The sequence below is a fragment of the Medicago sativa genome, chromosome 8 (genome assembly GCF_051527215.1).
Source record: "Medicago sativa cultivar Bolivia chromosome 8, Bolivia_mono, whole genome shotgun sequence".
Classification (NCBI taxonomy): Eukaryota; Viridiplantae; Streptophyta; class Magnoliopsida; order Fabales; family Fabaceae; genus Medicago; species Medicago sativa.
Genome location: NC_140756.1, coordinates 61,676,799 through 61,688,037, shown reverse-complemented (window position 1 = coordinate 61,688,037; position 11,239 = coordinate 61,676,799). Strand labels below are relative to the sequence as shown.

The 11,239-nt window shown below is 32.8% G+C and overlaps 1 protein-coding gene across 1 annotated transcript; it reads right to left on the bottom strand.

Moving 5' to 3' along the window:
• Window positions 1-3,445: 3,445 nt before the first annotated feature.
• On the bottom strand, window positions 3,446-6,121 carry LOC146900243 (uncharacterized). The gene is made up of 3 exons (XM_085731812.1): window positions 5,078-6,121; window positions 4,828-4,944; window positions 3,446-4,029 (listed from the first exon to the last, which is right to left on the bottom strand). The coding sequence occupies exons 1-3, from the start codon at window positions 6,028-6,030 to the stop codon at window positions 3,492-3,494; spliced, it is 1,608 nt and encodes a 535-aa protein (XP_085587938.1). The 5' UTR covers window positions 6,031-6,121; the 3' UTR covers window positions 3,446-3,491.
• Between the last annotated feature and the right edge of the window lie 5,118 nt (window positions 6,122-11,239).

The window sequence follows — 11,239 nt, the reverse complement described above, 5'->3', positions numbered from 1 at the left end:
GAGGATTTTCATGAGGAAAGCCTCATTCATCAAATGAGGCCTTACATAACTCACATATGTTTGGTCATTCCAACCATCTTCAACAAAAGAACATGGTGCTATTTTATCCAAACTTTTCCCAAAGGTTTTTCTTGTGACATGATTAACTTCAGCAAAAAAGTAACTTTGATCTGCCTCGACATTTTCAACCAAGCTATCATCCTTCAGATTACAACTCTCTAGTGCATAGATGAAGGAGCGACACCTATTCCATGTATCCATTCTCTTTCTAAGAGTAAGTTGAAGTTGGCTTTTGACGGTGGTAATAGATCCCACAGTTAGATTCACTTGGAGAGCACCAAGAGAAAACCCAGTATTCCCTTCATAGTTCGACAGAACTATATTGTGACGTTTCAAATCTGTACCACATTTCCCAATCTTCTTAAGTAAAGATTGAGGCATTAGATTGACAGCAACACCACCATCTACGTTGACTCTAACATCATCAACTTTGGCTTGAATGAATAATGGTTGAGATGGCTTTTCATAAAGTCATTTGGTTTCTCGAATATGATTTTTTGTTGATCACCACAACCATAATCTGTTACGTAGCAACACATGGATTTATATTTCTCCATGTCCTCTAGATTGTAATCATCTTTTGATTCTTCGACTTCAGATACCCCGTTATATTCTGCAGGCAAAATGGAAACCACATTGCATACAACGTCGAAGTCTAATTATGAATCCATTTCATCATCTCTAACAGGATTTTCCTCGATAGGAGGAAGAGACAACCTCTCTTTGATAGGTCTAACTGTTTCAACCACTTTTTCTTTCCTTTTAGGGCCAATCGCTTTATCATTAGTACTTGCAGTAGAACTTTTTTTGGACTTGATACCTTCTCCATTGAGTTCGAGTCATAGGATTTTTTCCCTTTGTAATTATTACTATTACAGTATACGTACTTCCTTGACTCATTTGGATTTTCAGTATCAGTAGTAACATTTTTAGTAACAGTGTTACTAGTGCAGCCTTTCACCACATAGTTTTTCCCATACTGAACATATTTATGGGTCGAATGAACCCACTTCTTCACAGGTGCCTTAGCATGGGGCACAAAAGTTTTCCCAAGACCATTCTTATTAACATAATTAGTGGTCGAAGAGTTATTGATGAAAGTAATGCAACTCTTGGTAGAAGAGAACTTTGGCCTATGATCATCAGACCATTTTCCACTTTTCTTGGATTTTGGAACAAAACCTTCAAGGCTTTTGGTAACCTTTATGTCGAACACAAAACTACATCTGGGGCATAGCATGACCTCAAAGTTTTTCAACCTGCACCGATTGAGAAAATTGACCAGTTCCTCTTCAGCTAGGGATAAGCCACTTTCGCCTTCTCATCAACCTGAGATTCTGAGATGACTTCGTCAACACTTTTAGGGCCTCCAGAAGCTTCTGTCATCTCGCATTCAACAACATCAATATTTTCTTCAACATATAGCTTTTTGAATGAAAAATTTGTTTGAATAGTTTATCTTAAAAGGTAATTCTAAGTATTTCATCATTTTGTTATAATCTTTTTTGGACACTAAAATTTTGAAAAAATCTCTAAAAAAAATGTTTTTCAAATAGCTTTTCATAAAAATCATTTTTGAAAGATGTCACTTTAAAAAAATATGTGATTTTTACCTTGTAAAAAGTCTAACAATGAATATTTAAACAACTTCTACTATTTTTGAGTAAATTTTTAAGTAATCCATTTTTAGAAATAGAAAAGAGAAATCCATTTATTTTATAAATTTATAACAAATGGGCTCTATATTTGTTTAATTATTGTATTCATTGAAAACGATAAATATAGTTTTTTTGAGTTTGTTACAATTTGAAAGTAACCAATATTTTTTTTTAAATGAAAAAGTAATCAATATTTATACATATAATTTTAATCAAAATTCCATATAAAATATAATTTATAATTTACACGCGTTAGTGAAATAAAAAAAGCAAAAAAGACGGCACGTGATTGCCCATCTTTTTACTAGTGTAGTATAGATAATATTGTGTTTTTTTTTTTGAAGGAGATAATATTGTGTTTATTATCGTTTTTCAAAAATAATTGTTTCTATTATCGTGGATACTCCTATTTTGATGGAATTTAAAATTTTAAAATAATATTTTTGACAAAAAAATTTAAAATAATATTATTATAGTATAAAATAGTATAAAATCCAGCCCAAATCCCATGCCTTCTCTATATATATATATCATATACTTGATCGCGTTTTTTTAGTTTCAGAGTTCATTGGTTTTCTTCCTTCTTCATCGTTTTCTATCTCTCCCTCTTTCTTCACCGTTTTGAGGTATTTACATTCCTTTTCAACTCTAGTCGATTACTGAATCTGCTATGTGTGTTTGTTGGACATATATTCGAATCTTCTCGACTTTCTGGGATTAGGGTTTATAAGCTTTGAATTGTGTTTATTTTAGGGTTTCAAGCCTTTGAATTGTTTTTTTTTTTACATAAAAGTAACAAAAGCTTTGTTTATAGAATTTCTACTCTTCATGGATCTATTGTTATTGTTATAAGTAACAAAAGCTTGTTCATAAAAAGAAACCTCACCCATTGTTTCTTATTTCATATAAAATAAACAGTTTATGCAAGGGCGAGTCCGAGTGCTAGGAGATACCTCAAGGTTTTTTATCATAATGAAACGGCAAGTTTTTCTCTCAACAAAGTTTATTGTGCCTTTAGTTTTTATGTGCATATTTTAATTCTTTAGTATCAATGTCTCTTAACTGGCAGACAGTGGATGAGAGAACTTATAAACGTAATGCTGAAATTATAGAGATGATGAGGCGCTCAAATGAAGCTTACTTTCAGAAAGAAAAGGAGAAGGAAGGAGAAAGAGAGCTTCCAGGGAAAGAGGAGCAGAGTTACTGAAGTACTTCTTCTAATAATAGGTTGGAACCATGTGTGTTATTACTTATTAGTGGGTTATGCTATGCTCTTGGCTAGAGAATTGTATCGTCTATTGTGCAAGAGTTTGGCTATAATATTTTATAATTTGAAAATATATATTTTTCGAATTGAATCCAAATTTTTTAAAGTATAAAAAGAGATACTGATGTAGATTAATATCTTATAAAATTTCATTAAAGTCTTAAAAGCATATATATAATAATAGTTATTGAGAGGAGAAATTTGTTGATTGAAAATAGGAATTATAAACAATAATCGAGAGTCATTAGATCAATCAAGCTCACATATTCTATTATACAGTCTATGCACTATATCTTTTTGTCTCTTCTCTCGCATCTTCCTCTCACCTTTTCTCATCCTCTATCTGGTTTTGCACAAATAAAATTAAATTTGGAGATTGATCACACTATGCAGAGGACGACTCAAAACCATTAAATAACTTAGAAGAACAGTTGTTTATATATTATTTTGATGACGGCTCAAATTTAAATAGGTCGAAACTGACAAACTCTTTGGGTCAAACCCAACTAATGGAATAGAGCACAACTATTGACATTGTTGAAATCCAAAAAGAATTCCTTTAACATAGGTGTCATGTTTGGTATCAAAATTTCATCTTCTTTGAAGCTTTCAATAAATTTCGCTTCTGTATACGGGATTTCTGATTCATATGAAAAAACATTGGAATCTTCATTATGTTGGGGAGATTTTGCTTTGCCCAGTGTAGGTAAAGGACTAAGTTCAGTTTTTAGATCAGGGATTTTTGATTGACCAACAAGAACCCGAGCCTTGCTGCTCTCTGGCTGATCAAGCTGCAACATTACCGCATTAGGAGAACCCAAGTTTATGATGTTTGTGAAACATCTAGCTTCTCCATCAACAGATGATTCAAACTTTGGTGACATGTACCGAGAGCTACCGACATTGGAGTTCCGATTATTTGCTGGTTTATTGTGATTGTGTTCTCCTAGATATGTCACTTCATAAGTGTCATCTCCATCTTTTATTTTTTCCACTTGTTTTCTTGCTAAACAATCACTGGAACTGCTACATTTGTAGTAGCTTCTGCAAAATCATTCATTGATTATTTTTTATATCAAACACTGCTAAATTGCAACATTTTAATACCTAAAATCATATAAACACATATTTATATAGGCTATGATATTACAAAAAGCTATGCAATCCAACTCCGTACCACAATAAGTGAAAGATTTGTTTAATATATACATAATAAAAATCACTATAAATGTAAGGGAAAATATGAATTTTAGAAATATAAGGTGAAAGATTTAAATATGTTTTTGATTCCTATAAATATATATTTTTTAAATTTAGTCTTCGTATTTTTTTTTTTTTTTTTGCTTTTGCAAATATACCACTTTTTTATTTCGGTCTCTGTTATTTTATTTGAATTCCTGCCAAATTTATTCATATGGAATATTTGACTTTCGTACATCAAGATAAGTGTTAAAATTATTATTAAAGAAACCAATGTTAATATTGAATAAATTTGTGGGAACTAAAAGAAATACCAAGGATTATAGAAAAAAGATAGGGAGCAACAAAAACAAAACAAAAAATCAAAGAGGCTAAAAGCAAAAAGTGATGCATATACAAGATCTTAAAATATTTTATTTTATTTTGTAATTATTTTTTTTTTCAAATGTGTCGTTCAGTGAAAATAAGACTAACAATTTTTTATTTTTTCAAAATTGAAAAGAAGACACAACTATGACTAAGACCATATTTTTCTCATTTAAATGCAACTCTTTGCAATGGGAACCACTAATTAAAACCCTTGGTGTGGGTGTGTGTATTAAGAAAAATATATGAACGTTAGAGTTTTGAATGCTTAAAAACCTTGGATGTGAGGACCCTTTAATGGGTTTTTGTCCATATTTTCTCCATCTCCATGAATCCTCTGAAACCTTATCTGCCCCCACATAGCTCACCAATGATACTTGATTATCATTTTTTCTATAAGAAAAGAAAGGTAAAATGATTTTAGGTCACAAGGAGTTAACATATGTAAAAAAAAAATTAATAATTTTAATACAATGAAATATACTTATATGTAAAATATATTAAATAATAGGAATCAATACTTTACCTTTTTCCTGATTTAAATTTTGGTCGTTTTGGTTTTGTACTTGGTAAAGATCTAAAACTAGTTTGTGGTAGTTGAATTGGTAGTTGATTATGACTTCTCTGGAGTTGTTGTGGAACTAATTCATGGTCGATTTCACGTCGAAATTTGGGGATTGTAGTATTATTCTGGTTGGCTTGAACCTGTTGTTGTTCGGCAGGTAATGAGAAATCAGAAACGGCGGGATATTGATTGAGTCCATTAGCACTAGAGTTAATCATGGTTGTGGTGGTAGGGATTATAGGACTAGTGGTGGTGGGGGTGTTGATAGTTGTTGGGGGTGTACTAAAGGTGATGGCAGTGGTGATGGGGGTAATGGTAGTAGGGGTAGTGGAGTTGGGAATAGTGATGGTGGAGATGGGGATAGTGGTGGGGGGATTGAATTGGAGCATCCATTGTTCTAGCTCAGTGAACTCACTTGGTTGCATATGTTGGTGTTCAACGTGTGTTGGGAAATAAGAAAATGTAGAATTTTGATCAGATCCATGAAAACTAGTGTTAGTGATGGTATTGGTGGTGATATGAGTAGGTGTAGTAATGGTCGAGGGGGTGGGGAAAATGGTTGTGGTGGTCAACGCGGTGGGGATAATGGTGGTTGTGATTGAAGGGGTTAAGATATTGGTGGTAGTAGGGGTGGGGATAATTTTTGTTGGATTGGAACGAATTACCAATTTGTCTAGTTCAATGAAGTCATTGGGTTTAAGTGGGGTAATTGGGATTGTGTTATTTTCTTGGGTAAATGTAAAATCATCATAGCAATACGGTGTTGTGTTTTGAGGGGATGTGATGTTATTTTTCATGGTGTTGGTTATTGGTAGGGTTTGAGGTGGAGTTTCAGAAATGATGGCAGGAGTAGTAAAGGTGGTAGCTTTGCAGCTACGTACAATAGAAAAGAGATCCCAATCATCGTTTTCCATGTATGTGTGTGTGTGTGTGTGTGTGAGAGAGAGAGAGAGAGAGAGAGAGAGAGAGAGAGAGAGAGAGAGAGAGAGAGAGAGAGAGAGAGAGAGAGAGAGAGAGAGAGAGAGAGAGAGAGAGAGAGAGGAGAGGAGCGGGCAATTTGATGGTGGAGTATGACCAACTATTTATAATAAGAAAAAGTATATTTTTAATTAAAAATTATAAAGGGGATTTATATTTCCGTAACTGTTAAATTATTTCTGATCTTTTTTTAATTATTTTATTTTTTATTATTAAACTCATAATGAGAAAAAAAATATTACGAGTCTTTTTAATCACGAGTAAATCACAGATTTAGTTGATTAGATTCAGAATTAATTGTTCGCAGAACCTATCTCATCTAACAATGCCTAGATTGTTATGCTATATATTTTCATAGTTATCCTGTATCGAGCCTGATATCTCCTATTTGTGTGTAAGTTTTTAAATGGTCGAAGAAATCTAGAATTCCTATGCTTGTGATTTAAGAAACATATATTTTTTATTAATTTAGTGTCACTTTCTTTCATTTACAAATCAATATGAGTCACCCATGATTACATAGATGAGATGGCAAGGGATATCTTCTACCTTGATTAAAGATCTTGGGTTTGAATCATCTTTGAGAATGCAGCAATGATAAATCTCTTGAGTGTAAGATTTTCCACCAATGCGGTCCTACATGGCTCGAGGGATTATATTTTGTAGTTTTTTTTTTGGTGGTGGCCGGGATTCGAACCCCGGACCTTGCATATTTTATGCATTGTCCATACCAACTGAGCTAAGCTCACGAGGACTATATTTTGTAGTTTCACTCAGAGGATACCCAATTCACACCCCAAAAATTTAATACGAGTCAATGATCACTAAATGCAGTTTGTCGTGATTCATGCATCCTCAAAGGCATGCCTTCCATTTGTGTCAAAAACCTGCATTTTAAGATGCGTTTATTATTGTTTTCTTCCTTTTTTGACTAATTTTATATTTCCAAATATCGGTTTTTAAATTTAATGCACACTTTTCTTTTAATGAGATTTGTCGTAACACTTAATCTTATATTATTATTATATATATGAATTGACTTTTAATTTCAAAAATATACTCCCTCCGTTTCAAAATGAGTGTCGCTTTAAGCAATTGCACACAGATTAAGGAATGAAATAAAATAATTAGACATAACACTTTTACTAAACTGCCCTTACTTTATAAGAAAAAGACAAACTTAAAGTTGCATTGAAAATTGTGTGAGAGAAAAGTTGGAGAGGGTAAAGTTGGAAGAAAAAAATTAAAGTTGTATTGGAAATGTAAAGTTACATTCATTTAGAAACAAATTATTTTGGCTAAAGCGACACTCATTTTGAAACGGAGGGAGTATTAGATTAATATGTTATATTAGTCGTTTAAGATCTATTTTCTCTAAGTTTTTCTTCTTTTATCAGAAAGAGGTGGTGTTGGGACACTTTGTGGCACGGAATCCCCCGTGTGCATATTTTTTATTCCTCTTTTAATATAAATAAGTGGTTTCCATATGATTCAAATGTTTTTTTTTTCAATTTTTTTTCATGATTTCATCGTCGCACTATGACATTGCTTGATTTTCCATTTTGGTGTGATCTTCATTTTGATGTCGTGTCTTGTTGCGGTATTTATTTTGTTTAGATTGACTGATCAAATTTGATCAGTTATTGATTCAACAAATGACTAGGTCGTCAACATTGCAGATCTTTAAGCGTGAAATCCTTATCACTTTTATTTTGTCACATTATTCGAAGGCATTTTTCTATTTTTTGCAATTGAGTTGAATTATGTGAGTTTTCTCGTAGATTCATACTTTTCATTATTGCGATGTTGAATTTATGATTTTATCAGATGTAACCGACTAATTTGAATGGATGGATATCAATATTTTTAGTAAAAAAATATTAAAAAAAGTATTCTACTCACTAAATAGGTTTATCTGTTTATTTATTTTTATCAAGTTGTTTTAGTTTATTTTTCATAATTGCTCAGAAAATAAAGGCTAAATTAATCCAATGGTCCCTCAACTAATTCTCAGTTTTCATTTTGGTCCCATAAGTCTTAAAATCATCAATTTGGTCCCTCAATTTCTGAAACAAATTTCAAAAACGTCATTTCCGTCAAATAAGTAACTGTGCCGTTTTTTGATTTGATTTTAACCATTCGATTGAATGTCCATTGTATCTATAGTGAACCGTCAGCACCTAATTTTTTTTTATTTTTGATAATCTTCTCTCTTCTTCTTCTTCCTCAATCTGTATCATCATTTTTCCAGAATTTTTTTTTCTTCTAAAAATACAAATCCAAAGAAACACAACACAACACAAAAATATCAATTTTTTCCAGATCTCCTATCTAATTCACCCATTAATTTTCCTTTATTTCCTTTGTTCTCCAATATCACTCATATGCTCCTATGTTCTTCAATCTGCACAGAAAACTCATCAATATGACACAGCCCAAAAAAAAAAAAACCTAGAAGAAATTCCCTCGTGGTGATTTGTGCTTCCTTGAATGATTTTCGTCCAGAGTGAAACTCAATTTCTGGATTTCACGTCGCGACTGCAACAACAACACTGAGGGAGAAATCAACGATGGTAATGGTAATTACAATGATGGCTGCAAGAACGGCGAAGACAACCGCAACGATGGCGACAACAAGTTCAGATCTGGCATAGAGACAGAGATGTGAGAAACGGAGGGAGAGAAGTGCAGTGGCGGAGGAGAGAGAAGCGGCGGTGATACTGAACGTAACTATTGGTACTGGGTTCTTGATCCACGATGGTACCCTTTTTGGTTTTAATTGTTAAGAGTCTTCGGAACTTGATTTTCAAAAGGCACCTAAAAGGTTTTACATCTTCATTTTGCGGTTTTGTTCCTCATTTCCAAAATTGATGGTGATTCCTGCATCTAATTTGTTGATAGTAATTGAAGTTAAAAAATTTCATTTTTAGATGAAAGAATAAAAGGAGAAAAATTTAACGAGTTCTTTGGGTGCTTTGATTTGAGACAATGATAAAATTTGATGTTCAGATGAAAGAAAAAGGGAAAAAAGTTTGATTATAGGTTTAATATGAGTTTTAATCTGAAGAAGATAATGAAGATAGTGGAAAAGGAGAGGATTTTAATTTATTGTTTCTGGTTTGTTTTTCCTTCTTCTGGGTAAGTTTGAGGTTTTTATGAATATGAAAGATGAAGGTGATGAAGATGATGAAGGAGGAAAGGAAGAAGATGAAGAAAGAGGGAATTTTTTTTGGTGATGGTGGTCCACCGTTACATAAAATGGACCTGCAATCTAAATGCCTGAAATCTAACCGTCCTCTTTTAAAAGAAAGATCAAACGGTTTAAATTAAAATAATTAATAGGATCTATGGTAGACCACTCTTAAGGTTGGTTCACCATAGACATTTGGGGGTTAAAGTTATCAGCATGGACTGCTTTGAATAACGGAGCAAACGTTGAGGGACCAAAATGATGATTTTAAGACTTATGGGACGAAAATGAAAACTGGAAATTAGTTGAGGGACCATTGGATTAATTTAGCCGAAAATAAATTAGTAATTGATGACTAAATTAACAAGTGCACCGAACCGTTTTCAAGTAATAAAATAGTAAGTAAAATAGTCTTTACGGGGATTATCATTTCAACTAGGCAACTAGCTAAACCTAAATAAATAGTAAATAAAAATCAAATAAATGGGGGGAGTTTGCAAATTTGTTTTGATTGCGCAAAGCAGTTAAGTTCATTCATTTCAACTAGGAAACTAGCTAAACCTAAATCAATAGTAAATAAAAATCAAATAAATGGGGGGAGTTTGCAAATTTGTTTTGATTGCGCAAAGCAGTTAAGTTTATTGCAGAAAATTAAATGGTTTTGAATGGATATTTTAGCGGTGGCTAGGATTCTTCGAATTCCCTATATTTTCATGTTGGATTAAAGACAAACAATGATTAGTTATGGGTTCTATTCAAGTGATTGAGTTTTGGAATTTTAACGTCCCTCCAGCTATCAAGTTGCTCCTGCTCATCACCATAAGATTATACGCACGATACAAGGTATAGGGTCGTCAATCCTACAGGGTATGGTATGCCTTTGTAAGGTTATTATGATAGGGACTTACTCTCCCACAGGTAATTGAAACATAATCACGGTATTCCAAAATTGTCATCTAAAGGATACACGTACATCTATGAATCTTAGAAGTACACCACATACCATGAATGGTTCTTAGTACACTACAAGAAAAACATTGATTTGGGACGGAATTTTCCATCACACAATAGTGTAAATATCCGTCCCAATTGAAATCTAGGACGGAAACAAAGTTTATAATGCAACATTCAGAAAAGTTGACCATAAATATCTTATGTAGCCTCATATATCTATGATCAGTTTGAGACTCTAGGTATGTCACACTCCTTTGAATTTGTAAAAGCATTATGATCTTTGCATATAAACATAATAAAAATAATGTAAGATGACCTGTCATCAAGTACAATAGAATGTAACTAAGCAAGATTTAATTTGGAACAAGTCACCCATGCCAGCCCCTTTGCATATAAACATAATAAAAATAATGTATGATGACCTGTCATCAAATACAATAGAATGTAACTAAGCAAGATTTTAATTTGGAACAAGTCACCCATGCCAGCCCCTAACAGAAGCATTCAGTTGTTAATGACCCAGAACAACATGTTGAATGAGTATCAAATAAGCATCTTGAGCATCTTCCTTTCGCGGATGTCACTGTTTACAAATGTCTACAAATACAAAAATAACTTGAGTTGGTCCAACGTGTTATTCCTACCGAAATAACTACAAGTGAAGTGATTCCTCAATAAGACAGAAATCATACCAACGCCACATCATCACAAGAGCAATTTATTTCAGAAACTCAAATAGCCAAAGAGACAGTAGTGACTAATCCTCACTTTTTGATTACATAGAACGAAGATGCATAGGCTCTTTTTACTCATTATCTTACAAATGATTAAAGGAAGAAATTGTATCAAACTATTAGAGTCAATTCCTATAACACTCGTTTTAAGGAAGAACCTAAGGGTTGTTGAGTAGCAACATTTTCCCTTTGGGGTGTTCCTTTTCTTTGTTTTTTCTTTTAACCTATTTTTAGGGTTTTGGTCGCCCAATATGTTGGCCGATATGA